The 27,320-nt window shown below is 34.2% G+C and overlaps 1 protein-coding gene across 1 annotated transcript; it reads left to right on the top strand.

The window, feature by feature from the left end:
- Positions 1-444: 444 nt before the first annotated feature.
- On the top strand, positions 445-26,551 carry LOC129221304 (uncharacterized). Its single transcript, XM_054855763.1, has 6 exons — positions 445-577; positions 12,234-12,286; positions 12,364-12,460; positions 12,987-13,064; positions 24,808-24,861; positions 26,417-26,551. Exons 1-6 carry the CDS (start codon positions 551-553, stop codon positions 26,477-26,479), a joined length of 372 nt encoding a protein of 123 aa, XP_054711738.1. The 5' UTR covers positions 445-550; the 3' UTR covers positions 26,480-26,551.
- The last annotated feature ends 769 nt before the right edge of the window (positions 26,552-27,320 follow it).

A 27,320-nucleotide genomic window follows, 5' to 3' on the forward strand; every position in this document is an offset into this window, starting at 1 on the left:
AAGAGTTTTTTTGAAAATCTTTCCTTTTTTTTTTGATGTCCTGGTGCACATTTTAATATTACTAGTTATAAAATTACTATTTTATGATTTTGACAGTTGATGGCTAATAAGACACTTGTACAGAATAACTTTTATAAAGGTTAAATTTTTTAATTATTAGCTTTGAATTGCTTTGTATCCAATAATTACAAAGTAATTTTACTCTAAATTATGATGAAATTTGTTATTTGATGCCTTCTATAATTTTCAGGTGCTGTTAAGCATTTCAAACCCATGTGTTATGTTTTTGCTTAAACTGGATAAAAAAAATTATAAATGATATTTTAAGTAATTCACTGTATTCACATATAGAAATTTGAGTAAAAAAACTAATTTTTAGACCTTTGTTCTTTTTTTACAGAAATGTTATTGCATGCATTCCATTTCTGCTTTGGCTGTTGTCAATAAAACATATGAATTGCAAGAAAGTACTCCCACAAATATTGTCTCTGACAAAGTAATTGGGTCATTTGTACCAATTCCCAAAGGAGCTTATCCATCTTTTATCCAGATGTCTCAAATGAATATCAACTTGGAAGTATGTTTATATTTTTTTTCAAACTCTTTAATATATGAAATACAGATCAGGTCATGCATGTTTGAATGACTTCCCAGTCAAATCCCACTTTTGTGAAGTTTGTAGTCTGTTACAGAGAAAATTTCATTTTGGCAAAAACTTAGGTAATTTCCATCTTAAGTTACATAAGAACCATGGGTGCAAGACCTTCCGTCTCAGGACGGATTTCCGTCCTGGAAAAAATTTCCGAGACGGAGGTCGGGACGGAAAGAAATTCGATGACTTTCCTTCAGTTTTTACTTAAAAAAGAAAAATTGAGTGTTTAAAAAACATGCTTTAATTACTGAACCGTTCCATAGCTACGAATTTACATCGACACGCTCTCGATTTTCTACCATAGGCTTGTTTTGTTTGCAACGTGCTTTTGGAAGGAGTGGCTTTTAGACTAGCTCCATTATTTCCAACTCACTGCATTGCAGACCGCGAAGTTGCTTATTATTCTCCCAGATTTATCTAATTAATCGTCTCTATTTGAAAATTTAGCCTTTTCTCTTTTCATTTTCGATCATCCTTTCGTTTTTTTTTTCTCAAAAAATGTCTTAGAGTTGAATTTAAATTCCCGATTGAGAGTGATTGCTGACGGGTGAAATGTTTACGCCACAACATAGCGCGTCCACACACCAGGCAAAACGGGAACTATCAGGGACTTTAAAGATTTTAGTGAAAATGGGTATTTTGGAAAGACTTGGGAGAAATTTTCGAGCTTGTTTTGAAACACCGATGGGCAACTGTTCCTGCATTTTCAACATGTTTCTGGTAGAATATTCTTGGACTTGAGGAATCACTAAATTCTAATGTCTTCCAATCTAACACTCGCTAGAATGGAAATATTAGGGGAGGGGGGGGAGGGGCGAGAGAAAGAAAAGGAAACGAGAAAAATGGCTGCAACACGAATTTGCGAAAAAACTCTGCTCTTGCAAAGAGAGTGAGTCCGCAAATTAGCCCACGATACTGAGGTCTTAAAACGTTTGTATTTTTGGACAATCTAAAATGAGGGAGGGGGTGGCTACTCAAGGGATCCAGAATAAAATATCGAAAAACTGAATTGAAAGTCGTTTTTGAAGCTAGGAGTGGTTCGGGATTTTCCCACTGCAAACTCTTAAAAATTTAAAAGTAAAAAATGTTGAGGCTGTCTTTAATGGTGTGGGGAGGTTTTTAAAAAAAATCGGAAATTGGAGTCTTAAAAACACTAATTTAGGCAATCTTTGGTGAATTGCTGAGATGGTTTTGGTGTTCTAAACGGAAAATGTTTTGTAGCTGATGTATTAAAAACTGTTTGAGGCTATACTTAAGTTTCATAGGTGAAAGGGAATTTGGGACCCTCTCCCGAAAAGTGTTTGTAATTGAAGTCTTAGAACTTTTAGGCTGTCTTTGGCAATGTCAAGGGGGAGGGGGCTCTGTTTAGGCGAAATTCCGAAACAGGAGTCTTAAAAGCGCAACTTTAGACCGTCTTGGGATTCGGGGTGCCCCTTCCCCGAAAAAAATTCGAAGCTGAAGTATTCAGAACTCAGCTTTAGGTTATCTTTGGGGACTAAGGAAGGAATTCAAAGGCCTTCTCTCAATAAGTTTTAGAACTTAAATTTTTTAAACTTTGGTGATGAATAGGGGAAATTGCAAATTTAAGTCAAATTTAGTGAACTTAGGGGAAGAAGTTCGGGGGGGGGGGTTCTTCCTCGAATATTTCTCCATGCTGAAGTATTAAACTGTTAATTTGGCTATTTTTGAGTGAGTTAAGAGTTAGGGAATTCGGGGGTCTTTCTCGGAACATTTTCGAAATTGAAGTATTAAAACTTCGGGTTGTCTTTGGTGATGTAGGGGGGGGGGGAGTTGCTCTTTCAATAGAAAAATAAATCTTAAACACAAACTTATACTGCTTTAATAAACACAAAGAGAGGGGGGGGATTCCGCTGCCCAGCCCGAAATATTTCTGTTTCTGAAATTTTAAGAACTCTGTTTTGGGATATCTTTAGATAACTTAAGGAGGAAGGGAGTTGGAAGCTTCTTTCAAGAAGTTTCCGAAATTAAAATATTAAAACTTTTAGGCGGTCATAAGTCATGTATATAGGTAAGGGGGGTACTGTTCCTAGAAAAAAAAAAAGTATTAGAAACTGAAGATTCTTAAAACTCAAATTTAGGATATTTGTGGTAAATTCAGAAGAAGGGGTTCGGGAGTTCTCTTCCGAAAATTTTTCGAAGCTGAAATATTTAAAATGCCACTTTAGGCTATATTTGAGTGATTTAAGAAGGATGTGAGTCGGCGGCCCTCCCTGGGGTGAGGATTCAGTTCCCCTATTGATTTTCTTTTAAATTAATGAATATTGGAAAGTATACCTCGTTTAAAAAATGTATCTACTTCACTGAAGTGGGTTTTTTTATGGCTAATTTCACCACCTGCTATCTTACGAAATAATTTTATTTCCAAATGAAGACTATGGAGGAATGGTGCCAGTTTATTATCATTAGTGCCCATACCCTTCCCCACCTTTCCTTCTTTTCTGAATAAATAGGCACTAACTTGGGTAGACTTTTCGATCAGAATTGATTTATGTTGCAAAAGTGAAAAATCTTATGTCTCAAGCGATTTTATTGCTGTAATAAAAATGTTTGCGATTGGCAAAACACTAGCGGCAGGGAGCCCCGAACTTCAATTTCGAAATATTGCCGAAGGAAAGTTCCTGAACTCCATCCCCTTCGATAATGCATTCAAAAAGCGTATAAACGTTATGAAAGATGGAGTACAATTTCGTTTTTAAAGCTTCAATTTCGAGGAGAGTCCAGAGCGCCCCCCCCCCCTAATATTTTTGAAAGTCGCCTAATATTGTGATTTTGAGGCAATCAGTTTGAAAAAGATGATGTTAGAGAGTCCCTGAACCCCTCCTTTCCCTGAACTTTATCGAAATGCCTACTATTGCGTTTTTTGGACTTCAATTTGAAAAAAATTCTGGAGAGAAACCCCCAAGAGTCCCCGTTATTGGCGGCTTTTAGGTTTTTTGGAATTACAATATCAAAACGCTTAAATATTGCAATCTAAACTAAGTTCGTGTTGTTAGAAAAGTCAAAAGCTTAAAACTGAAATCAGATTCCAAAACTGGCATTGTTAAAATCTACAACATTTACACACATAAATTTTTCCTTAAGCACGCATGCTTGAGGCGGGGGACTGAAAATATTTTCCGTCTTGAACACATCACCAAACTTGCACCCATGATAAGAACAATGTGCAAGCTTGTAATATTAATATAACCACATTTCATTACAAAGAAATGATTTTGATGGCCCTTTGGGTTTCATTAAAATGGTATTTGACTGTATTGGGACACAGCCATATTTGAAGGCAATACATAAGATTACTATGTTACAATCAGACAGCTGTTTGAAATGCATTTTTAGAGCAGTGGCTCAGTATTTTATTCTCTGCACCATTAAAGTCTTCTAAAATCCTGGTGCTACCATGCTGATAAGTAATTCATATTAAACCAAACATGAATGCTTTTACATACGAATTAACTTAAAGTGGCATGTTTTCAAACAACATGTAAAATATTTTGAAAAACAAAATTTGCTGAATACTTTAAAAGAGGAAATTATTCAACAACAAAATAGGAAATTAAAAGCTCAAAAAGTTGTTTTGAGGCATGTGAACCTGAAAATAATCACTCGCCACTTGGCAACTAAAGGTTTTACTTTGGCTACTAAATACTCAACTAGAGTTTTCAATCCTGTGCCAAATTCAGTCCCATGAGATTTCGGGATTGTAAAGTGTCAATCCCACAGGATTGACTATATTCTACAAAAAATTAAATTTTTATGACAAAGAGAAAAAGTTGTGCATTTTAGGATGGACTGCTTTTATTACTTGAATTAGTAGTCTTCTTGAATTCCATACAACAATTGTAAAGCACTGCAAAATCAGATCCTATTAAGCAATTATTGTTTGGTAAGTAATAGTGTGCCCCTCGTATGGTATGGTAAAGGATTTTTACTCTAAAAATAATGAGCTTGATGAAAAAACGTGCTGGGGTTTCACTGCAGTTGGTTTTACTAAAATTAAGAAATTGCGGACAGTGAAAAAAAGATCCGCATTAACTTCATCACCTTCGGAAATAGATTTTTCTTTTCTTATGCTGGGTTTTTGCTCAAGAACTGCAAATTTCGGACAAAAACGATGACTAATGCATATGTGTTTTGCTGTATCAAGGGTGGATACAAGGGGGGGGCAATCGCCCCCCCCCCCTTGAGCCAAGAGATGAATAACCAAACCTATCGAAATTAACCAAAAAAAAAACAACTAAAGAATATTCGCGAAACAAAATCTTCTTCAGAGGCAAAAGAACATTCTTTCTTGCCTTTATAGGAATAAGAATTTATAACATTTTTTTCTTCTTTGTTGGGATTGAATTTTGGCTTGAAAATATGATGAAACAGAAATCTTAAGATCTTTTAACCAAGAAAGAAAAAGTTTAATGGGCTAAAATGCAAATCATAAAGGGGAAAGGGGGAAACATAAACCTTCGCAATCAGAAATTCAGAGCGCCGCCGATTTTTTGATGACGCCAGTCATTCTGTATAGCGTCACTCTAGGAAACCGCGGGAAATGTTTAGTCATTGTCTCTCTTTAATACATCTAACTTCCAAAGACTATGTCCAAAAGAAAACAAAGCAATTTATTTGGATTTTTCAAGAAAGGAGACCAAGAAAAAACCCATGAAACTAGTGAGCTACCAGATGTTGTTCGACAAGGTACGTTTATGTATTTTGTATTTTCTTTTCGTTTTTTCTTTTTCTGATTCGACAAGTTTTGGTCTGTATGTGAGTGTGCATGCATAGATATTTTTAACGCCTCATAAACACATGCATTAAAAATCGAAAAGACGGCTCAAAAACATTGTGAACTGTAATTGACGGTTTGTGTTTTAAGCCTTTGAAAACACAAAACCTAAGTAAAGTTCCGGGATGATAATATTTATCAAAAATTTATTAAAATAGAAAAAACAAGATTGAATAAATTGACTAGGGCCATTCTAGTTGGGGTCAGTTTTATATTTTCTCTATGTATTAAAAAAAAAAGTAAGGTCAAAGAAATAATGAAAGGAAGTCTGGCGCGCTTGCGTCCAGGAGACTCCATAGCACCTACAACCTTGAATATTTGTACAAAATTACTTCAAGCCCCCTCCCCCCCCAGGGTTTTCACCTGGGATTTTATGTTTTAAACTTCGAATTAGATTTTTTGTAATTAATTTTTAAGACGGAATTTTACATTAATTGCCTATTATCGGGATGAAAGATTTCCCATACCCCCGAGCATCCGATGTTGTTCAAAAGACATTTTTTTTCTGAATCAAATGCAGCTTGTTCCAATTTTATCAATAAATTAAAACAACTCAATCAATTTTTATCTAGGGAACCATACGATCTTGGGTTGGATTTGGCTTACTATTTAATTTTAATGATTTATAAAGAAAGGTTTTTCAAACAATCGGCATATTTTACTTCTAAATGCGTAAAACTTTTATTTTTTACAGCATATTTATTTTCCTCTTGCCTTGTATTATTTCAGATGCGAGTTTGGAAAATGTGAAACGTACGAAAGTTGTTGACAGTTGTTGTAGTACACAGGCTACATCAGGTATCGAACATTTTATCTCGGATAAAACTGCTGAAGCCAATTTATCCCCTGAAGAAATTTATCCGCATGATTTAGGACTATATATAAATGAAATGTCTTTATCTGTAAGACGCAGAAAAGAACTGTTAGACAATGCTTTTAAACCACCAAAAGGGTTTAAGTTTCCCTACTCAGAGCACAATAAAAGTGGCAAAATTGAGAAACGGTACATTAATCAGTCGCATTTAAATGATTACCCATGGTTGGTGTATTCGCATGAAAAGAAAGGTTTATTATGTAAATATGGTATCCTTTTTGCACCAGTTGAAGTGGGGGCTGCGAAATGCCAAGCTAAGCCTCAGATGCTTGTTCGTTCTGCTCTAGTATCCTTTTCGAAACTTAGAGGACAGACCGGTCATTTAGAATTGCACCAAAAAACCAATTACCACAGGAATGCAGTGCAAGCTGCAAAAGATTTCATACAATCTTATGAAAATCCTGAAAAAGAAGTGCAAAATATGTTAAATTCTGAAAGATTAAAACAGGTTACAGAAAACCGCCAGCGTTTAAAGCCAATGATTGAAACAATTATTTTTCTCAGAAAACAAAATATTCCTCTTAGGGGTCACAGGGATGATGGTCCACTTCTTGATATGCCTTGCACTTCTAGTAGTATAACGAATGAAGGTAATTTCCGAGAAATGCTGAGATTTCGAATTCGAAGTGGAGATCAGGAACTTCAAAAGCATTTGGAATCTTCTTCTTCAAATGCTACTTATATTTCTAAAACGACATAAAATGAACTCATAGAGTGTTGCGGCAAAAAAGACGGCGCATTACGAAATATAAGTGAAACAAGTATGCGAAGAAATATTGCAGTATATACGAAATTCAGTTAATATTTCAAAGTTATATTCTGTAATTTTTGATGAGACTACGGATGTTTCGCATGTCTCCCAAATGAGCGTGATAATTCGTTATTGTGGTGAACACGTTCGTGAAGATTTTATAGGTTTTTTTTATTTACATGAAATTAACTATTCCGCTGAGTCGGCGAATGAAGTTACTGAACCGGTATTAAGTGGTGAAAAAATTGGTCACTCAGTGCTGAATATTCTGAAGAAAAATGGTTTCGATTTAAACTATTGCGTTGGTATCAGCACTGACACTTGCAAAGTCATGGCTTCTGAGCAGAAAGGAGCTGTATCCTATTTGCTGAAAGAAACAAAATTTGCAACATGGATACCTTGCAAAAATTACTGCTTAAATCTGTCTTTGTGTAAAAGCTGTGACATCAGACAGATTGGAAAATGCTTAGCAATTGTTCAAGAAACGGTATCTTTTTTCCATGCCTCAGCAAAAAGAAATTTCGTTTTGAAAAGGGTTTTAGGAAGAGGGCTAACGAAGCTGTGCGACACTCGTTGGGTAGAAAGATATGAAACGATAACACAATTTCAAAGCAACTTTAATTGCGTTGTCAAAGTACTAGAGGAAATTACGAACTGGAACGATACTACGGCTTCTGTTAAAGCAAGCATGCTTTTAAAATCATTGCTCAGCTTAGATTTTTATTTATCTCTCAGTTGTATGGTTCATTTTTTCTCTCTCACTCTCCCTTTGAGCAAATTGTTTCAAAAAGAAACTCTAGATTTGCATGTAGCAAAAGATTACATTAATGATCTTATCACAGTTTTAAATGAACAAAGACGCGATGCTAACAAAACGTATGGGAGAATTTGGGAAAAGACTACCGAAATTTGTAACCAGCTCAATGTGCCAATTGAAATTCCGAGATTAGCAGATAAACAGAGTATGAGAGACAATCACCCGTCTTCATCACCAGAAGAATATCACAGACGAAGCCTGTTTATTCCATATATTGATGCGCTACTTGCTCACATTGAGGCACGCTTTTCTTCCAACACAACAAATGCCTTTGATTTATGTCTCTTGCTTCCGCATAACGTAACTTCACGTGGTGAAGAAGAAATCTACAACTCAGCTAAAATTTTATGGAAGATGTATGGTGACTTGTTGTGTAAATTAGTTAGTCAAACCACCGAAGAAAATTTTTATAGTGAAATAGTAATGTGGAAAACTAAATGTAATCGAGAAAAAAATCTACCATTGATTCATCATCAACTGCAAATGAATCTGTTTTTGATGTTTTGCATAACTGTGATGGAGATTTGTATCCTAATGTCAAACAACTTCTCTCGATACTAATCACATTGCCGGTCAGCGTAGCTAGTGCTGAGAGAAGTTTTTCTTCATTAAGGAAGTTGAAAACTTGGTTAAGGAACAGAATGACCGAGGATCGTCTCACAGGGTTAGCTTTAATGCACGTACACAGAGACATCGCTATAGATGTAGATGGAGTCATAAATAGATTCAGCAAGTCGGGAAAACGACGCAAAGAATTTGTTTTATAAGAATTTCCATTTTGTTTCTCAACCAAATTGAAATATTGTTTCTGTTCTATTCACCAAAAATTATTTTTTTTTAAATACATGTTTTTATTTTAATTATAAACCTTAGGTATTTTATGTATGTTTGTTGTACTGTTACGATACAGAATTAGCAATCTTCATTGCTAAAAAGCATATTCCTAAAAGAAGCTTCTTTTTTACGCTTAGTTGTAAACTGCTTGCCTTGATTTTGATTTTCAAATATGTTGATTTTACGTATTAATTATTTTGATTTATTATTTTTGTTACAAAAGCTTTTCAATTTATATAAACTTGCATATAATTAGATACAAACATAAGGTTTCCAAATGACAATCTGAAGTTAATATTTTCATTCAAAAAAACATATTAGACACATCTATCTACCACATCTTCAATTTCAATTCTTACTTTGATAACTGGATTACCAAAGGAAATACTGTTAAAAACTGAAAATAAAATAAAATGTAAAAAACCACCTAGTAATAAATATGCATCTTGCTTCATGTTTCTCTATTAAAAACGCCCAATGTCCGTTGTGGTTCTCAGTTCTGTGTTGAAAATGTATGCTAATGTCAGAGATGCATTTATTTTGTACCAAAATAATGTAATGTGCACATGAGTTCACCTTTTTGATACCGATCATATTGCATCTCCAAAGTTTATTTTAAGTAATAAGTATTCTTGTATTTACTTGTGCTTAATTATATGTTTGAACACCACACACACACACACACACACACATATATATATATGGGTAAATAATAAAAATCTATCCCCCCCCCCTTGAGAAGTTTCTGGATTCGCCCTTGTGCTGTATCCAATTTAACTTGCATTGATAATACCCTCTTGTTGCTTCATTAACGTTGTTCACTGTATCAGTGAATTAGATTCATTACAGCAAGGGGTGAATACTGCTTGATTTCACCATTTCACCAAGTTACAGTCCCAGTAAAGGTGTTTGGATAGCTTTTTGCTAATTTTACCTCTCACTTTAAACAGAAATTCGAAAACATGAGCAACTTCAGGGGCTTGCACAAGGGGGGAGAAGGGAAAACTGTTGGCCCGGCCTCGAGACTGAAGGGGACCCAATATTTTTTAAATGTGTGAAATATAGAGTTAAACAATATGAAGGGGGTTCCTGTAAAAGTTATTTGTGATGGGCCTCAAAATTTCTCTGCCCGCCCCTGAGCAGCTTAACTTACTGCACTGTCATGAGAGTCAACCTGTGTTTCATACAAGTTTCTGCCAACACTTTTAAAGTTGTGCCGAATACATAAATAATGTCAGTTTTCATTGCTTTCTTCTTTGGAGTGCACTTTTAGGTTTTGAGTACATTACTAAAGCTTACAAAAGTGCTCCAACATTGCATTCAAGCTACTCAGTGGGTTTCAGAGTATGAAATTCACTTTCTCTTTTTTTTAAGCGTAATTTCCTGGGTTTTAAATTTTAGTGATGGATTTTAAAATGCTTATAAGTTTTATGCATTTTCTCAATTGCTTAACATATGAAAATTAAAACTTCGAATGAGAATACCAGTTCATTCTCAGAAAATATGCTCTATTTTTATTGTGTTCTGGAATGGTAAATACATAGTTGGTCATATGAGACACACAGTTTTACTTGCTCTCCTTGCAGATATATGAGGAAGAAGATTCAAACTTCAGATGATGCTTGTGAAAATAATCGTTTTATGAGCGGCAAAAGCTGGAAAACACTTGAATGGAAAAAAATTACGGGATTGCGAACGAAATCCCGCGGGACCAATCCCACTTAAAAATCTTGCGGGATCGGGATTTCGGGATTAGAAACCCTATACTCAACTGACCGCTTGTTAAAACTCCATCAACTTCACGTATAAATTACTTTGTTGATTTTTTTACAAGTTATTTCTGTTGTTCCGTACTTAGTTTATGATGTCGAAATGATCACATGTTCTTGCATGGTTCACTCTATAACAGAAGAATTGACACACCTAGAAGAAGTAGTTGGAATGAAACGATACTTTACAAATACAAGGACAACATTGATATAAGAATGTGATTACAAAATGAAAGCAAAATGATGATTTACCTACAGAAAAATCCCAAATGAATGGAGGTTTTAGTACCCAGTTTAGCCACCTCTAGTGTGAATGTACGAGGGGGTACAGGTAAGGATTGAAGTATAAGTTTCATACAATGTCCTACATCATCTTGTTCCACATTTGCTGTAAAGGCATCGCTTATTCGATCAAATTTGTGAACCATCCAACTTACTGTCCAAAGAGATTTTACCTATTCGTGATCTGTAACAAATCAGGATCGAGCAGGTCATAAAAAGGAATAATGTGGAAGAAATCCTCTGACACCCTTCTGCATGTGACGGAACACTGGCCTGTTAAAAATTGTTCCCTGGGAGCCATGAGTGCCAACACATGTGACCGAAGCATGGCACAAACATACTGTTAGATTGTCATGGGGTTGTGGAGTAATATTAGGAGGCACCAGGTTCTTTTGATCATATACCATGGCACTCGATCGTATTGTCCTTGCTGCAGGTGCAATGTGCCACTGAAAACAAAGGCAGCATTAGGGTTTTCACACTGTCACTTTCATTTGGTGTAGTGTTGTGTTCAAAGAGATTGAGCCACATAAAATTTGGACAGTAAGGACGATCATGCAAGCTTCTGGAGACTCTTTGTGAACACCTTGATAATGCCGTTGCTTTTCAGCACCCAGAGTGAGGTGATGTTACAGGGTGCTATTGTACACGAAACATAGCCACCCCTAATATTGATTGACAACACCATGGCAGTCTAACAGTGCATATGGTTCATACTTCAAGTTCTTGAGTTGGCTCTTATAGCCGAGCTCCCAGGACCCGTTTTTAACTGCACAATGCTCGGTCACACGTAGCAAGGGTGTCGAGGCTTCCTTTTCTACATTATCACAGTCTCTGGCCTGCTCGATCCCCTGATTCGTCACTGATCAGGCATACCCTGGGTTCACTTTGGACAATCAGTTGAGCGGCCTACGAGTTTGGTAGATTTAGTGGGGCCTTTATAGGAAATGTGCAACAAGATGATGTAGGGCATTGTACAATACTCTTAAACTTCAACCCTTGCCAGTATCCCCTCTTGCAATCATGTTAAAGGCAACCCAACAGTGCATTGAACAATTTTGGAATGTATTGTAAATTGGTCCTTAAATTAATCGCTTAAAATATTTAGAGTTTTTGGAATTTCCATATGGAATCAATTGTCAAAGTTTACTGTTTTGCTTTCTTTTTTTTCTTTTTAATTTGAAGTATTTGAATAAAGTTAACAGTTAGAGTGAATTTTGCTAGATCATTAATACTGTACAGTGTTTGAACAGTACTTTTGATATCAAAATACCATTTCTTTTAAATACTAAAATACCAATTATAAATCCTCTAATTCAAATTATTTCATGCAAATTGAATCAAATGATTAAATATTCTGACATCTACATCATTCTTTGCCCCCGTTATTTGACAGAACATTTTCAGTTTTGTTCATTTCCATTAGAACATAGAGAATTTATTTAATTTTTATATATTCCAGACACACATTAGAAAAAGCATAATTGATCAAGAAATTGACTATCTGAAACGAAAGTAAGATTTTAACTGTTCACCTTCATTTTGATTCAGCTTTACTAATGAGTTACAAATAATATATTGTTCTATCACAGGGAGGATGTCCTTGAAATTCGTAGCAATTATTTAAAAGAGATGCAAATGCTGCAGACTTTAAGAAGAAAGATGTTTTTAGAATGCATTGATGATAAGGTAAACAGGGTTGAAATCTATAATGTGACCCTTGCTGACAATTAAAATGAGTTCTAGTGTTTCCCCAAGGCTTTTTTAGGAGGATGCTGTGCCCTGCCCTTTTAAAATTAATGTTTGTTGCACTCTCCTTGCCCCTTTGAAGTTACTACTAAACTTCAGCACAGAAGCAAACTTGTTTTCCAAAAGTAAAGATTCATGCAAGCCAGGCAGTGAAATGTAACTCCTTCCTTTCACTTATCCAGTAAAATCAGATTTGAAAATAAATCTGAATGTTTATAAAATAGCTTTTGAAACTAAACGTCATAAAACTTTTCATTAATTTAAAATGTAACTACTATTAAAAAATAGTTGGTTTTTGTATGTGTTATACCAAAAAGCTCTTTTTTTTCTGTCACAAAATATTCTATCAAAAGTATTCTTTTAAATGAATTAACGTGCCCTTTTATATGAAAGCATCCTGCCCTGTTTTAGTCTGGGGGAGGCACTATATTCCTCCAGTATTGATATATTACTTATTATTCTGCAGGATGAAGAATCTTTGGAAACATTATCAAAAAAGCTGCAAAAAGTACAAAATATTATACAAGAAAACCTTATTGATCAGGTAAACATTTTTAACATACATTGAATAGGTCTTTTTTGAATGTATTTGAAATGTAACTTTAAGTAGTTTGTAGTTTAAGCAATAACATAGTAGAGCATTAGAAAAGTTGTTAGTCCTGTGCTTGAGCAGGGGCGGATACAAAAAATCATTTTAGGGGGGGGGGGGGTCATGCTGACGGTTTTGGATGCGAAAAATTTCTGAAACAGCGTGACGACAGATCAGGGAGATCAGGGAAAAGTCAGGGAACTTTATAAATCAGGGAAATAAGAGGGAGTTTCGAAAAAATAACAAAAAATCAGGGAAAATTGATTTTATGAAAAAAAAAATTTTTTTTTTTTGCTTTACAAAATTAAGTACTTTAAAGCCCTATGTATTTTCTGTTCAAAAAAAAAAAGTAAAATTAATGAGGTGCAATTATACACTGCCGCATATTTGTGCATCTTTTTTCCTCAAAGAGGAAGCCTTCATTAATGCTTTAGCTCCTTTGCCTTTATTCCATTGTCTTGAAGTAATTAGCGTACTGTAATCACAATTTCAAGAAATCTTTGATTTTTGAATTAATACTATAAAAGCTTAAAAGTTATTACTTCTTCGCGTTTTTAATTCAATTGCTAAAATTGAACATTCCATAAAAAAATCTTTGTTTTTTGCTGTTATACTATTTTTTGTCACCGCAAATTATAAAGGTTTTCTTTTCTTCAGACTTAAGTGATTCTTTAATTTCATAACCAAGTTATATTCTTTTATATATTTTGAAATTAACTAATTGCTTTTTTTTTTCTTTATTTTTTTTTCTTGCATTTCAAAGTTTTTTGCATCAACTTGTATATTTAAGTAAATATCTTTATTTTTTTTATTGTTAAAATGCTGTATTCATTCATTAAAACCAATGTTCTTGAATAGAGAAAAGCTCCTTGTGAATGGATGTCAAAAGGTTTCATCTGTTTTGCATAAATATGTCAATTAGTTATATAAGAATGACTACATTACTTCTATGCTTTCACTATTACTTTTTATTCTTGCAACAATTATTATACTGTTTGAAAATTTATTTCAAAATAATTTCAATTACTTTTCAGTTCTACCATAAATAAAACATATGTTTTTAAGAGTGATTTTAATAATTTCTTAAAATTCTTATGCGAAAAGGTTTCTGGAAGTAAAGTATCTTTCCATGTAGATAAATTTAATATACTGTTTGTAGTTCTTTTTTTCCAAAAAAATTGACTTGATTTTTTTTTTTTGAGCAATCACGATTGCTTATTGTTCTCATTTGACTGTTTTGATGTCCTATCTTTTTATTTTCCTACCGCCACCCTCCGCACCCTGTCACCGTCGACCGGCTCCTCACGATGCTGCTCCTATAGCGAAAGCCGTCTCCAGGTAGCATCCATGTCCTACACACACGCACATACATACGCAGCTACACACACACACACACCCACGCACACACACATACACACAACTACCCACACATTCATGCCTGCACACTGACACAAACACATATGCCTACACACACATACATATACCCCCCCCCCACACACACACATACACACATTCATATACACAACTACCCACACACTTATGCCTGCACACAGACACAAACACACATGCCTACACACACATACCCCCACACACAAACACACATGCCTACATACACACACTTGTGATTGCGAAAAACATAATTTGAATTCAAAATATCAAAATTCAAATTTTTTTTTTTTTTTTTTTTTTTGCCATTTTGTTAAAAAAGTAGCATCTTTTTAAATATATCTTTAGTTCATCAACTTTACACAACTTAAAACGTTTAAAATACTGCATTTTATAACATGGATTCCAAGTAGAGCAAAGAAAGGAAACCATTACCATTGGTAACATAGATCAGGGAAATTTGGTGAACTTAATCAGGGAAAAGTCAGGGAACTTTTTTTCACAGTTCCTGTTGCCACCCTGTAAAACTGTTTCGGGGTCAATAAAAAGCACCAAATCGACCAAAAATAAAGCTCTTCCTTTTGTATAAACGTTACAAATTAATCTCATAGGCAATGAAACAAAGTAGTAGTTCAAATATTTACTTTCAAAAATAATTAATGAATTGAAAAGATACTGTAAATGTTTACATTTTATGCCTATTAAGAGATTAAAAACAATAAGGAAGGATACTGTTGTCGACGGTTTAGTGGGGTCATGACCCCCATGACCCTCCCATTGTATCTGCCACTGTGCTTGAGCCTTAATGTTGAAAAAGTTAGAACCAAAAAAGAATCTCCCCCCTCCCCCTTTTTTTTTTTTTGTAATTTCCAAATGATTTCAGATGAAATCAATTTTTGTCGAAAGTTTTACCCTTTTATTCCCTTACTGCATTTGGGTAGAAATGGAGAAATTAAATTTTAATTAATCATTTTGTGCTATATTAATGTTATTTTATTCATTAGATCTGTTTGATCTGTAGTTAGAATGATAAAATCATATAATTTTTGCTTTAATCAAGGAATATCAGGGATTTCTCAAGGATTTCTTCCCATGGATTTTATTACCATCATATTAATGAAATGCAGTTGCATGTAAAAAAAATATTGACCTTCATAATAAATATTAGTTATTGTGCCTCTCATGGTTGTTGAAAAACTATGTTTTAAAAGCAACTTTAGTATTAAAGTATTTTATTGTTCTACATTATTTGCTTTTTCTTTTGTATGAGCATATAAATTGTGAACTGTTACTCATATTTGAACTTTGCTTACCCTACAGAACAAAAATAGTGCAGTAGAATGCTGCTAATATGAACCTCCCTCATCCCAAGTTCCAGTTAAACTGAACAAATTATATATTTGGAAATTCTAATTGAAAAGATCTCAAAATATACTAAAACCAAAAAAGTACTTTTCCAGCATGAATAATTTTACCTATGTTGAAAGGGTAAGAATTTTGCATACAGTGAAGAAGAATCATCGTAATAGTTCTAAGATCACATTTATGTCTGATAACATTTTTAACAAAACATTTTGAAAAATATATTTTGCCTTAACATAATTTTTGTGATGAAGAAATGTCAGGTATGTCTAAGTACCCTATTTTCGGGAATAAGCGCCACGGCGCATATAATGGGTGCGGCGGATGGCGGATACAATGTTTTTTTTCCCCAAGTGTAAAAAAAAAATAGTTGAAAATGCGGCTAACAGATGGCACCACATCGTTTGCTATCATTTTGCGAAATCCTTCGCCCTTGGGCTACAAGTAAAGCAAGGAGGGAAGGAGAGTCGACGATTGCAGGTGTTACACTGAGTAAAGAAATGGTGATCCACGTGCGCGAGCAAGTCTTATCGCGTCGGAGCGAAGGGACAGGAAATCCTTTGACCTTGGGCGACAAGCAAAGCAAAGAGGGGGGGGAGGTGAGTCACGATTGCATGTGTTTCACTGAGGAGAGACGCTGATCCACGTGGACGAGCAAGCCTTATTGCGGCGGTTCGAAGGGGTCAGGAAATCTTTCGACCTTGGGCGACAATTAAAGCAAAGAGGAAGGAGGGAAGATAAGTCAGCGATTGCACATGTTTAACTGAACAGAGAAATGCTGATACACGTGGGCAAAAGCAGGCCTTATCGCGTCTTAGCGAAGGGGTCAGGGACAGGAGGGAGCAAAAGTACTAGTAAGAGAGAGGGATGGATCCAGTTTGTAAAGAGAATTTACCACCTCCCTCAAAAAATTGGGTTGCTTTGTGAAGCAACCTAATGGGAAACTTGTCTCCTAGCTCTAATCGTATTATTCACTCACATCGTCGTGTTGCATCTTTTGCTGTCGTTCGTGCATTCTTGGCTTATTTTTTTTACGGAATTTTTTCAGAGTTGCTTTTGAAAATGGCTCCTAAGCAATTGAAAAGTTATACTGCAGCCTTTAAGTTTAAGGTAATAAAGGCAGAAGCAATTGGAAATCGTTTTGCTGCCAGAGAGTTTGGCATTGACGAGAGATGCGTTTTCCCTTAGAAATCGGATAAATTAAACACAAAAGTGATGGCCAATCGAAGGATGCCGAAAGCAAAAAGTGCAAAATGGGGATTTTTAAAAATATTTCATTATTGTTAATTGAATATACTAGCGAGAAATAAAAAAAATTTTTATTTACATTTAATCCAGCTTTCTTTACTACTTATTGTGCTTTTAAGTTGTTTAAGGCTGCGTGCGCGCTTATGGAAGGTGCGGCGCTTATTCCCGAAAATACGGAAATATTATTCTTGCTGATGAAGCAGTATTATGCTACTTCATAATGATAGTGCCTGTTTCACATTGCTTGAGTATTTCTTACACATATGCAGCATTAGAATAGAGGACGAGAATATTCTCTGACCCTAGTTTCTTCCAAGTTGGTCGTCTTGTGGTTTCTTTTGAAATAGTTGATTTCTAAGACTGCATATGCCCAAAAGCTTAGAATATATTCAGTCGCATCTTCACAGTCAGGGATGAATTTATTAAATTCTAACAATTAAAATGAAAGAAAATATCCTTGTTCAATTCCTTTTAAATTAATGAATTCAAAACATAGTTATATTCAGCACTTATAATTCTTTTTTTTTTTTTTTTTAAACAAACTTTTCTTTTCTAATTTTCATGCAACTTTGGTTGTAACCTGAACGTGTGCCAGTTTAAATTGACTCAGATTAGAGAGTTTCCACTAGGACTTACTGATATCATATGTCTAATACAGTACACCCTCGATTTATGCGGGGTCACATCAGAGCATTTTTTAAGCAATTTTCTCTAGGAGACATAAGTTTAAAATAATTAACTGTCTATTTGTTGCTATATATATATCTTTTTATATCCGTCGTGAGATCAAAAACGCAGGGGACGTATGGAACTGGCGGCCCTTTAATTAATTCAAGCGTATCTTAAATATATACAAAGATAATAAGTTCAGCTTCTGGTTTATGAGTAAACCTTTAATAGATCTAAATATTGACAAAAAGAACCTGATTGTAACTAATCGAGTTCGCTTATTAGATTACTGGGAAAAGATAATATCTTGCTTTATAATATTAACTCCGAAATAAGGGGGTCCGGGGGTCCCCCGGAAAATTTTCAAATTTGTAGTCTTAAAAACGCATTTTAGACGATCTTTGGTAATGTTAGGGAAGAAATGGCTTGGTGGCGCTCCCCTGTCTATGGAGAGATTTCAAGGCCCTTCCCAGGAATTTTTTCTCATTTGTAATCTTAAAAATGCATTCTAACTGTCTTTCGTAATATTAAGGGGTCTGAGGACCACCCTTCTCTCACTCATTTTCCAAAATTGAAACCTTTTAAAAATGCAAATATTATCTCCAATTATGTAAAGAGGGAGGTTCGGGGGTTCTCCGGCGGAATTTTTTTGCAATTGTAGTGCTAAAAACGCAGGTTAATACCATATTTTCATGATGTTACGTGAAGGAAAGACTCGAAGCCCCACACCAGGAAATTTTTTTAACTTGCTGCCTTAAAATAATTATTTTTGGTAATGGTAGGGGAGAAGAGGTTTGGAGAGCTCCTCCAGAAATTGGTTTAAATTGTGACTCTGAAAATGCTGTTTTAAACAATCTATGGGGATTTAAGAGGAGGAGAGATTGAAAGGCCTCCCATGCGAGAACATTTCCCATCTCAGGAAAATTTCCTAATTTGTAAACTTAAAATCGCATTCTAGACTATCTTTGGTAAGGTTAGAATATAGATAATTAAAAAGAACACAAAACACACTGCATATTTTGAACAAAAGCAGTTTTGTTTGCTAACGAAGTAATGCTGGAGTCAGATGCCTAGAGTGGCAGAATACATTTAACTCACTGGTTTCAAACTCAAAGGAACGTATTATCGCGATTCGTTCACTAATTTTTCCTTGATGGAATCAATATTTTTTTTTAATGTGTAGTTAAAATGAAAGAAATCATATGGCAATTTCTTGGAAAAACCACGATTATTAACGGAAACGTCACATCTTAACAAAGTCTAATCATATGTGTCCTGAGTTTTACCTAGTAAACAAGTTCTAAAATTCAATTCAAAAAGACAAAAGAAATGCATAATAACTCTATTAAAATTTGTAGCTTACTTAAAAGCAATGTTATCTTTCTAACAATATTATTTTAAAATATTTTTTTTCTTTTCATTTATAATTTTGACAGACAGTGAAAATATGATACGTAGTAACACTCATGACGATGAATATTGTGCATTTTTATTTAAAAATTATTATTTTTTTATGTGATTCAAAGGAAAAATTTATTCATAAAATGTATGATTTTTCGTAAAAATAAACATTTAAATACTTCGTTAAAATACTGTCATCTTGTCCAGTAACACTCATGACATTAAAGGTGAAAAATTTACTTTTAAAGTAAAATAGCTCTAGTTGTATGAAATACTAAGCTCAAATGAGGCAGTGAGAAGAAAAGGGATGCAAATGGACATTTTAAAGTTGGACATTGTAAAGCACGTATAAAGATTACGTCCTAGGTAGGCTTTCGTTAATTGAATTTTTTTTCTAAATAATGCTGTACACTGTTATAACCAAGGGTTCCAGACAAGAGAATATTTTCCCTGTAAAGTGAAAGCATGGTGCCCTATGGTGCAATACTGGCCAGGAAATAGAGCAGAGGAGCCAAAACAACATGCAATCACAAAAAGACTTGCTGCGCATGCGCTTTTGCCTTAGACTTGCATTCAACCACTTCAATATGGCAGACAAATGATGGTTGCATCTATGTGTCTTTCACATTGAATGAAGTACACTATTGGATTAAAACACAACTTTTCTAGGATTAATTACCCGAAATAACAAGTAAGTACAGCTTTTGATCACTTTGTAGCTTTTAGGGCTTTCAAACATAGTTAAAAGTATTTAAAAGTGCATTTCTGCTTTTCAGTTACCGTTACTGTCGTTTAGTTTCAGTTTATTGTTACTGTCGTGAAATTTCCATCATTCAAAACACTACCAAAAATATCTATCATTATTTTCTTGAGTACTTGATAAGCAGCATTTAATCACCAAAATAACCACTAAGATTATCAATAATCAACAAGTGAGGACCAGAAGAAAAATGATTCTTGTGCTTCGGTAGGATATAACAGAATAGCATGCGAAAACGTAAACAGCAAAAAAAAAAAAAACTTTCTCCGTCTGTTCCCCCCCCCCCTTTTTCATTTAAGTGTTTGAATCATTTCCTGTTAGCAGTTAATGTCTCGATAGCGTTAGAAGTTTCTTTTGGTTTTTAAACTATGGAAAAACTTCATGTGCAATTTATTTTGTTACTCTTGATTAACGTTTATGAAACGATTTTGTTTTTCCATAACTGTAATATCCCAGCATATTTTTGGCTCTTCATGTAAAAAATCCATAAGTACCTCTATACTTCATTTTCGACACGGGTCATGCTTTAGTAAATGTATAATTTCTCACATTATTTAAATAATTACTCGTCTTTAAATTATAACACATTTGTGACAGCTCTTTGATACCAAGTGAAGAGTAGATATTTATTGTTTTATTAACTTTTAACGTTACTTTGTAAAAAAAAAAACTCATCAGAATGCCGAATTTTTTCACAAGTTTTTAACGGCCCTCGAGTTATCATTATTATTTATTTTATGAATTTTTAAGAAAACGATTAAGATTTCACTGGTCCGTAAAGTTTTTCATTTGCTTTTACCGGCCCGTGGGTCAAACGAGGTTGAGAAACACCGAGTTAGAGCACGATCAGATGAATTAACTATGTTGAAGCACTTCTTAACTATGTTGAAAACTCTGAAACATGATCAAATGCTGTAATTACAAGTTTTAATCATTTCCAGTACTGAGTTCAATGTGAAAAATGTCCGAAACGTAGAATATCATGAATCAAAAGAAAACTATTAAAAAAAAAAAATACACAACTGTATTCAAAACGGCACACAATAGGGGGAAGGGGGGAGGAGGATCTACAGTAAGGGTGCCATTTCTTTCTCTCTGAAGGTTCCTTTTTTTTTCACCCCGGCTGCCTATTTTTTAAAAGGTGCCTGTTTTTCACCCTAGTTAGAGGTGCAATTTCGGCTCCGTATTAGGTGCCGCTGGTGAACAAGCGTTTCTCTCCCGAAAGGTGCCGAATGCATCCTGTAGTTTTAACAGTGTACAGCAGCACCTACCAGGGCTACTAGTACCATCTCTTGCCCCAAGACAGAGAAGGGGTTCACCTACCATTTGCACTGGTTATCTCCAAATTTTTAATTTTGCCACTTGCATCCTTTTGCTTCTCACTGCCTCGAATATGATTGTATCCTTAAAAATAAACTATTACAAGAAATTTTTCTTGAAATAAATAAAACAATTGATGATATTTATGTTTGAAATTTTTCAAATGTTGTTTAGGCAAAAGTTTGGAAAATGACCCTGGTGATTTATTTCTGCATAACCAAGAACAAACGCATCAAATATGCATATTTAAAACAAAACAGATGTGCTTGTTACAAAAAAGAACATAGAACAATTAGTATTTTTTAAATATGTCGAGGCGTGATACAAACGAATGTTTGGCTAGCATTTACCACTTTCTAGAAGACAAATACATGCATGGTCGCAACCAGCTTTTAGGTTCAGAGGGATCATATCCTCATATATATAATAGCAAATGATTGAGTAACCCACGTGTTTTAACAATAAAACTTGCACCACGACATGATAATTTGATAATATGTTTTGTTAATTCAAAAAATCAGTAATCCAACGTCAGAAAGCACAAATATTGCAAAATATTGCAGACACGTGTTTCGGTGTTACAAGGAACACCTTTTTCAATGCAAAGAAATGTGAGCTTCTGGATGAAAAGTCATCCGAGAAAAGCTCAGATGACTTTCCATCCAGAAGCTCACATTTCTTTGCATTGAAAAAGGTGTTCCTTGTAACACCGAAACACGTGTCTGCAATATTTGTGCTTTCTGACGTTGGATTACTGATTTTTTGAATTTTCAGCACAAAGGTATTTATTCGTTATTTATGTTTTGGTAGTGTTTAACTTGCTGGGAAAGACCTTACTGTGACAAGGCTGAACTCGATCCGGCAACTTAACAGTTTTACTGGTAAGACTGTGCCATTTCAGGGGAATAAAGAAAAGAAAAAATGGTCAAAAATGAATGCTACCTACTGGAGTTTTGGGTTAATCCACTGGAGTTAGGGCTACAATTTTAAGTATCAAAATATCACCAAACAGGCAAAGGCTTCGTTCAAATGTAGAAGCAATTTTCACCCGTCATACCTTGACGGGCAATTTTCTAATTAGTAAATAATATTCAGGAACTTATAGAAGTAGATTCATATTGACAGAAGGAATATTAAAAAAATAAACAAATAAATAAATAAAACATTTTAAAATAAATTTATGAAAACTTTGTTATGAAACACCGAATGTATGTGTGTGGGGGTGGGGGGCATTCAATTTACCGGACCCCCTTCAAAAGATTTTTCTGTATCTGCCCCTGCCCCAGGCTACTGAGCGTTTATTCTAAAAAAAGTTATGGATGAATGTGGCAGGTTGAGGGAAGGAGGGGGGGGGGGGCAGTGCAAACAAAACCATATGAACTAAAGTATTGTTGTCCCGCCTCATGTCCAAAAACTTGCAATGTGGCCCATGAGTAAAAAAGGTTGAAAAACCCCTCTCTAAACCATATCCCGACATTCTTCTTATTTATTCAGACATATATTAAAATAAAAAGCGTTTGTATTTGAATTAAATAACAAATTAAAATCAAAGCATAATCATTTATTTCTCTTACCTTTTGATGAAGGAAAGAACAACGTTTCATGCTGAGTGGTGGGGTGGGGAGAGAAAAAAAAATCTGTCAACGAAAGCGCCTTTTGTTCGTAAATTCTTACTCTAAACTGCCCATTTTGTTCATAAGCCCTGAAGTTCCCGCTAAAAATCATCACACCCCGAGTGAATCACTGATTAGTCTGGAATTTACACCACTGAGTCTACCCAATGTACGGTACAATGATGACTGGATGGCGACAACAATTAGCACCCCTTAACCTGCAGGGAATGACATGTTTTCGTAACCAGTCGGGCGGTTTTAATGGTTGACAGCTGGAAAATACCCGATGTAATTCTGTTGCATAAGAGGAAAGAAAAGAAAGGTTTGAAATCCTTTTACAAAAATGAGGAGTGGAACCATTGTTGAATTTTCCAATGTTGCCTAGTAGTTTGATTTTGCATCTTCTAGGCGACAGAATTTTTTCACTACGCGACATTGGTGTTGCATAGTACCTATGTTAAAAAATGCTCTGGGTCACATTCCACGAAAATGCTGCGTAATTTAAAACCTGATATTAGTGTCAAAATAGTGTTTATGTTCTAGAGATTTTAAAAATACTTCAATCTCGCAATAGGCAAATACAAATATGTAATAAACTGAATGTATAATTATTTCAATAATATGCTTGACATGCATTAAGGCAACATGAATAAACTTAATGTTTATAAGAATATTTGGATATGATAGGCTGTTGGCTGTCATCAATCATTTTTGCTGTAGTTCTTTGTATGGCACTAGTGGGCTCTGCCCCCTGTTCGCTAACGCTCACCAACCCCCAAAGATTGCTTTGCAATCTTATTTGATTCGCAAAGATTTAAATCCTCAATTAGAAAGAAACAGATTAAAAACAAAAACAAAAACCCTTAAAATTTAAAAAACCAAGTGGACACCCCTGGGGCTCAAAGTAATTTTGTACAAAATTTCAATGCTGTAGGTACTATGGTGTCTCCTGGGCGCAAGTCTGCCACAGACTTCCTTCCAGAATTTCTTTGAAACCTTACTTTTATTTACTATGAAGAGATTAACGCATCAAAGATTTCTCACATCACTTCCATAACAGGACCTCCCTTCACTAACAAATTAGAAACATCATTTGATTTTGTCAAGGAATGTCTCAAAATTTTCAATGTGAAAGTTTTTGACTGCATGTCTTTTACCTTGGTCATCTTTTTTTTTCACTTCTAAAAGCTCTTCTGGAGTCTAGATCCAATCACAAAAAAAAAAAAAAAAATCTTCAGTGAAACAAACTTGTTTATTAACACGCCAAAAAACTGTTCATTGCTGGCAGCAATCTCACAAGTTGGGGTTCTGAAGGAGGAAAAAAACTTTCTGTTTGCAAGGTCGCTTCTGCGTATAACCAAATCCATGTAAAATGAACCTGGATGAAATGAAAGCGTTTACTGTAGTACAAAATATTGCTGTTCAGACATCAATATTTTTGACATATCGATATATTTAGGCCTGAGAATTCAACATTCCCCATTCATTTCAATGAGAGGGGAGGGGTGATGAGGTTACAAAAGATATAAATTTAGTGCATATTACATCAAAATGCAAAAAAAAAAGACACCCATGTAGTAGTAAAACATAAACATACATAAATTTCTCAATTCCATCTGTTGTTCCTGCCTGACCCCCTTAAATGATGGGCCTGGATATATTTCAATTTACATGTGTTATGCCAAGCAACAGCATTTTCTTAGTAATAAAATGTATATGAAAAAAATATTTTTTTTAATTATTTTGCAATGATTCACATATTTTTCACTCAGTTTTTGCTTTATGATTTTACTTACTGATGTTGATTTTATTAAGCAGAGCTATTTTTCTTCACCTTCAGTCAATCAATTTTCTTGGCGAGCAATGTTTGATTTTATTATCTGCTAATGTTTCTACTGCACTTAAAATACTTACACAGCGTTATAATTCTCTTTCACAGGTGGAAATGCTTAAAGAAAGAGTTGGTGAAGATATTTACTGTGGAAGCACTGGGGTAATAATTAAGATATTTCTGTAGAAGGTTACTTTATATACATGTAAGAGCTGTTTGAATCCCTTCCAAGGGAAAATTCTGGTTGATTATGATCATCTCTGGCTTAGGAGATAATTCTGGCAGCTGTAGTGTTACATGAAATAGTGATTGAGAACAAAAAAAATTATGAAAGTTTAGTTTTATCAAATTTATTAAGACACCCAAAAAACCGTTGTGAAACTTGGCAAAAGGATTTTTTTTTCCACATGAAACCATGGGTGGCATCTGGACAATCTTCTTCACAGCTTATTAGCCCTTTTTAAGAAATAAAATATGAGGATTCAAAAAAATTTAAAACCTTTCTTCAAAAATATTTATTTTATCATTCAGAAAAAAATACTCTCATAACGATTGAAGAAAAAAATAATTGCTCGGTATTAAAACTTTCTGCGGTTTTCCTGTTGTCTCATGGCATTTTGATTTTGTTCATTGTTATTCACAGTGCCAGATCTAGGCACTCATGTTCCGGCAGAAAGTCTTGAGAGTGACAAATTGACTAAAAATTATCCATTTAGGACTGCGACAGTCAACCTAAAGTAACTGCTCATCTAATATCCATTTTTGCTAACTGTAAGATCGACTTCTGGAAGGGGAAATCCTCCCCTCTTGTTGTGCCACTGGTAAAATAATGTTTTTCTACTTTAAAATTCTTTAAAACATTTGTACCAAGTTTTATCTGTGAATCCATAGTAACATTCATGAACTTTTTTCAAGAACAAAAAGAATTTTTCCTTGAAAATTAAGAATAATGGCTCTTTTAGCCTGTACCTGATGAATGGGGCAGCTAATTTATTGCATCTTGCTTCTAAAAGGGTGAAATTAGTTCAGTTAATAACTAAAACTGTGAAGTTCGACTACAGGTGGCCCCAAAAAAGAAGCATAGCTCTCTCACCCCCCACCTCATCCACGAAGTTTTGATCAGATTTATGAAATTCGACTTATGAAAAATTATGATAAAAACTGAAAATATTTTCATCTTAGGAGATGCACTATGATTTAAAAAAAAAAAAAAAAAAATTCGCGTTTTCAAAAACTATGATCTTTAAAATAATAAATGAAATTTGTCCCATAATTTTTGTCCCATTTCTGTAATGGATCTATAATATTGATATAATTGCACAGCACTATGCCATGAAATTGCATTTGGGGCATTCCAAGGTATTTTTAAAATTATGTAGAGTCCGTAACATGACCTTTTTTTTGCCATAACTTTTTAATTTACCATTTGATTTGCAAATTATTTTAATTTGAGCTGGTGTGTTGGTAGGAAAAGATCAAAATAAAATAATATGCTAATCAAACAATAAACTAAAAAGTTATGGCAAAAAAGCTCACGTTACGGACTCTATATAAATGTCAAAAATACCTTGGAATGCCCCATTTACCTATGTGTTCTGTTTTAGAAATAACTTATAAAGAAAACAGAAAATGAAATATTTTTTGATTGGTTATATTGTCTGATGAATAGTGCAATGTGTTTTTGCTTTTTGACTAATCTGCAAACTATTTTATACAGGACTTGAAAAACAATTTTTTTCGTTTTGAAGATTACATGGATAAAATGAAAATCAAGACGTAAAAGAAATTTGAACTTTGTTAAATTATTGTTAATAATCACTAAAATCATTGTAAAAAAGGCATAAGAAAATAAAATGTACATATCCTTAATTCAGCATTGTTAAGTCTTTCCACAAAGCACTAAAAAATGAAGCCAAATCAAAACCCAATTTCGCAGTCTGTTGTATCATTAATCATGCAATTTTTAAACATTGTAAGGACAGTGCTGGATTTGTAAATAGAACTCAACAAGGTACACCGTATTCTTGACACAGCAGAGTATCTCTCATTTTGAATTATGCGTATATGTTACGGTAAATGTGATAAATCCGGTGATTTTGTACAATCCCTACTAGAATTGGTAAATGTAATAAATTATTGCATATATAGCCATATTTATCACATTTACTGGTTAATTTATACAATCTCCGACTCGTAATAGGGAATGTAATAAAAGTCTGTACTTAGCCAAAATTTGTTCAGTTTGCTTAGCTACTTGGCTTTTTCTATGATCTATAGTATCTATGCAACGAGGGCCTTATGTTGGATGCACTTGTTTGAGTCTGCGCATCTAGTGACGCTTTCGATTACATCATTTATTACATTATTATCAGATTTGTTTGTTCTGAGATATTTAATTAAAGCAAAGCAAAACTAGTTTCATTACTTTTTTTATTGAAGTATTTTTGTAAGCTTTGATAGGTATCAAACCTTGTTTTAATTGTAAAAGTAATTTTTAGTGTTGAAAATATTATTTCATTTTTTGGAATTAAATCCTCGTTACTCTAGAGAGTTATTCAAATTTATTACATTTTCCATCACGAGTCGAGGATTGTATAAATAAACCGATAAATGTGATAAAT

This window comes from Uloborus diversus, chromosome 4 (genome assembly GCF_026930045.1).
Source record: "Uloborus diversus isolate 005 chromosome 4, Udiv.v.3.1, whole genome shotgun sequence".
Classification (NCBI taxonomy): domain Eukaryota; kingdom Metazoa; phylum Arthropoda; class Arachnida; order Araneae; family Uloboridae; genus Uloborus; species Uloborus diversus.

Bases quoted from the DNA above. Each gene is read 5' to 3' on its own strand.
- LOC129221304 (XM_054855763.1), top strand. From the start codon at position 551: ATGTCTCAAATGAATATCAACTTGGAA. The intron at 578-12,233 runs GTATGTTTATAT...TATATATTCCAG, and splicing joins AAATGAATATCAACTTGGAA to ACACACATTAGAAAAAGCAT. The intron at 13,065-24,807 runs GTAAACATTTTT...TCTCTTTCACAG, and splicing joins AAGAAAACCTTATTGATCAG to GTGGAAATGCTTAAAGAAAG.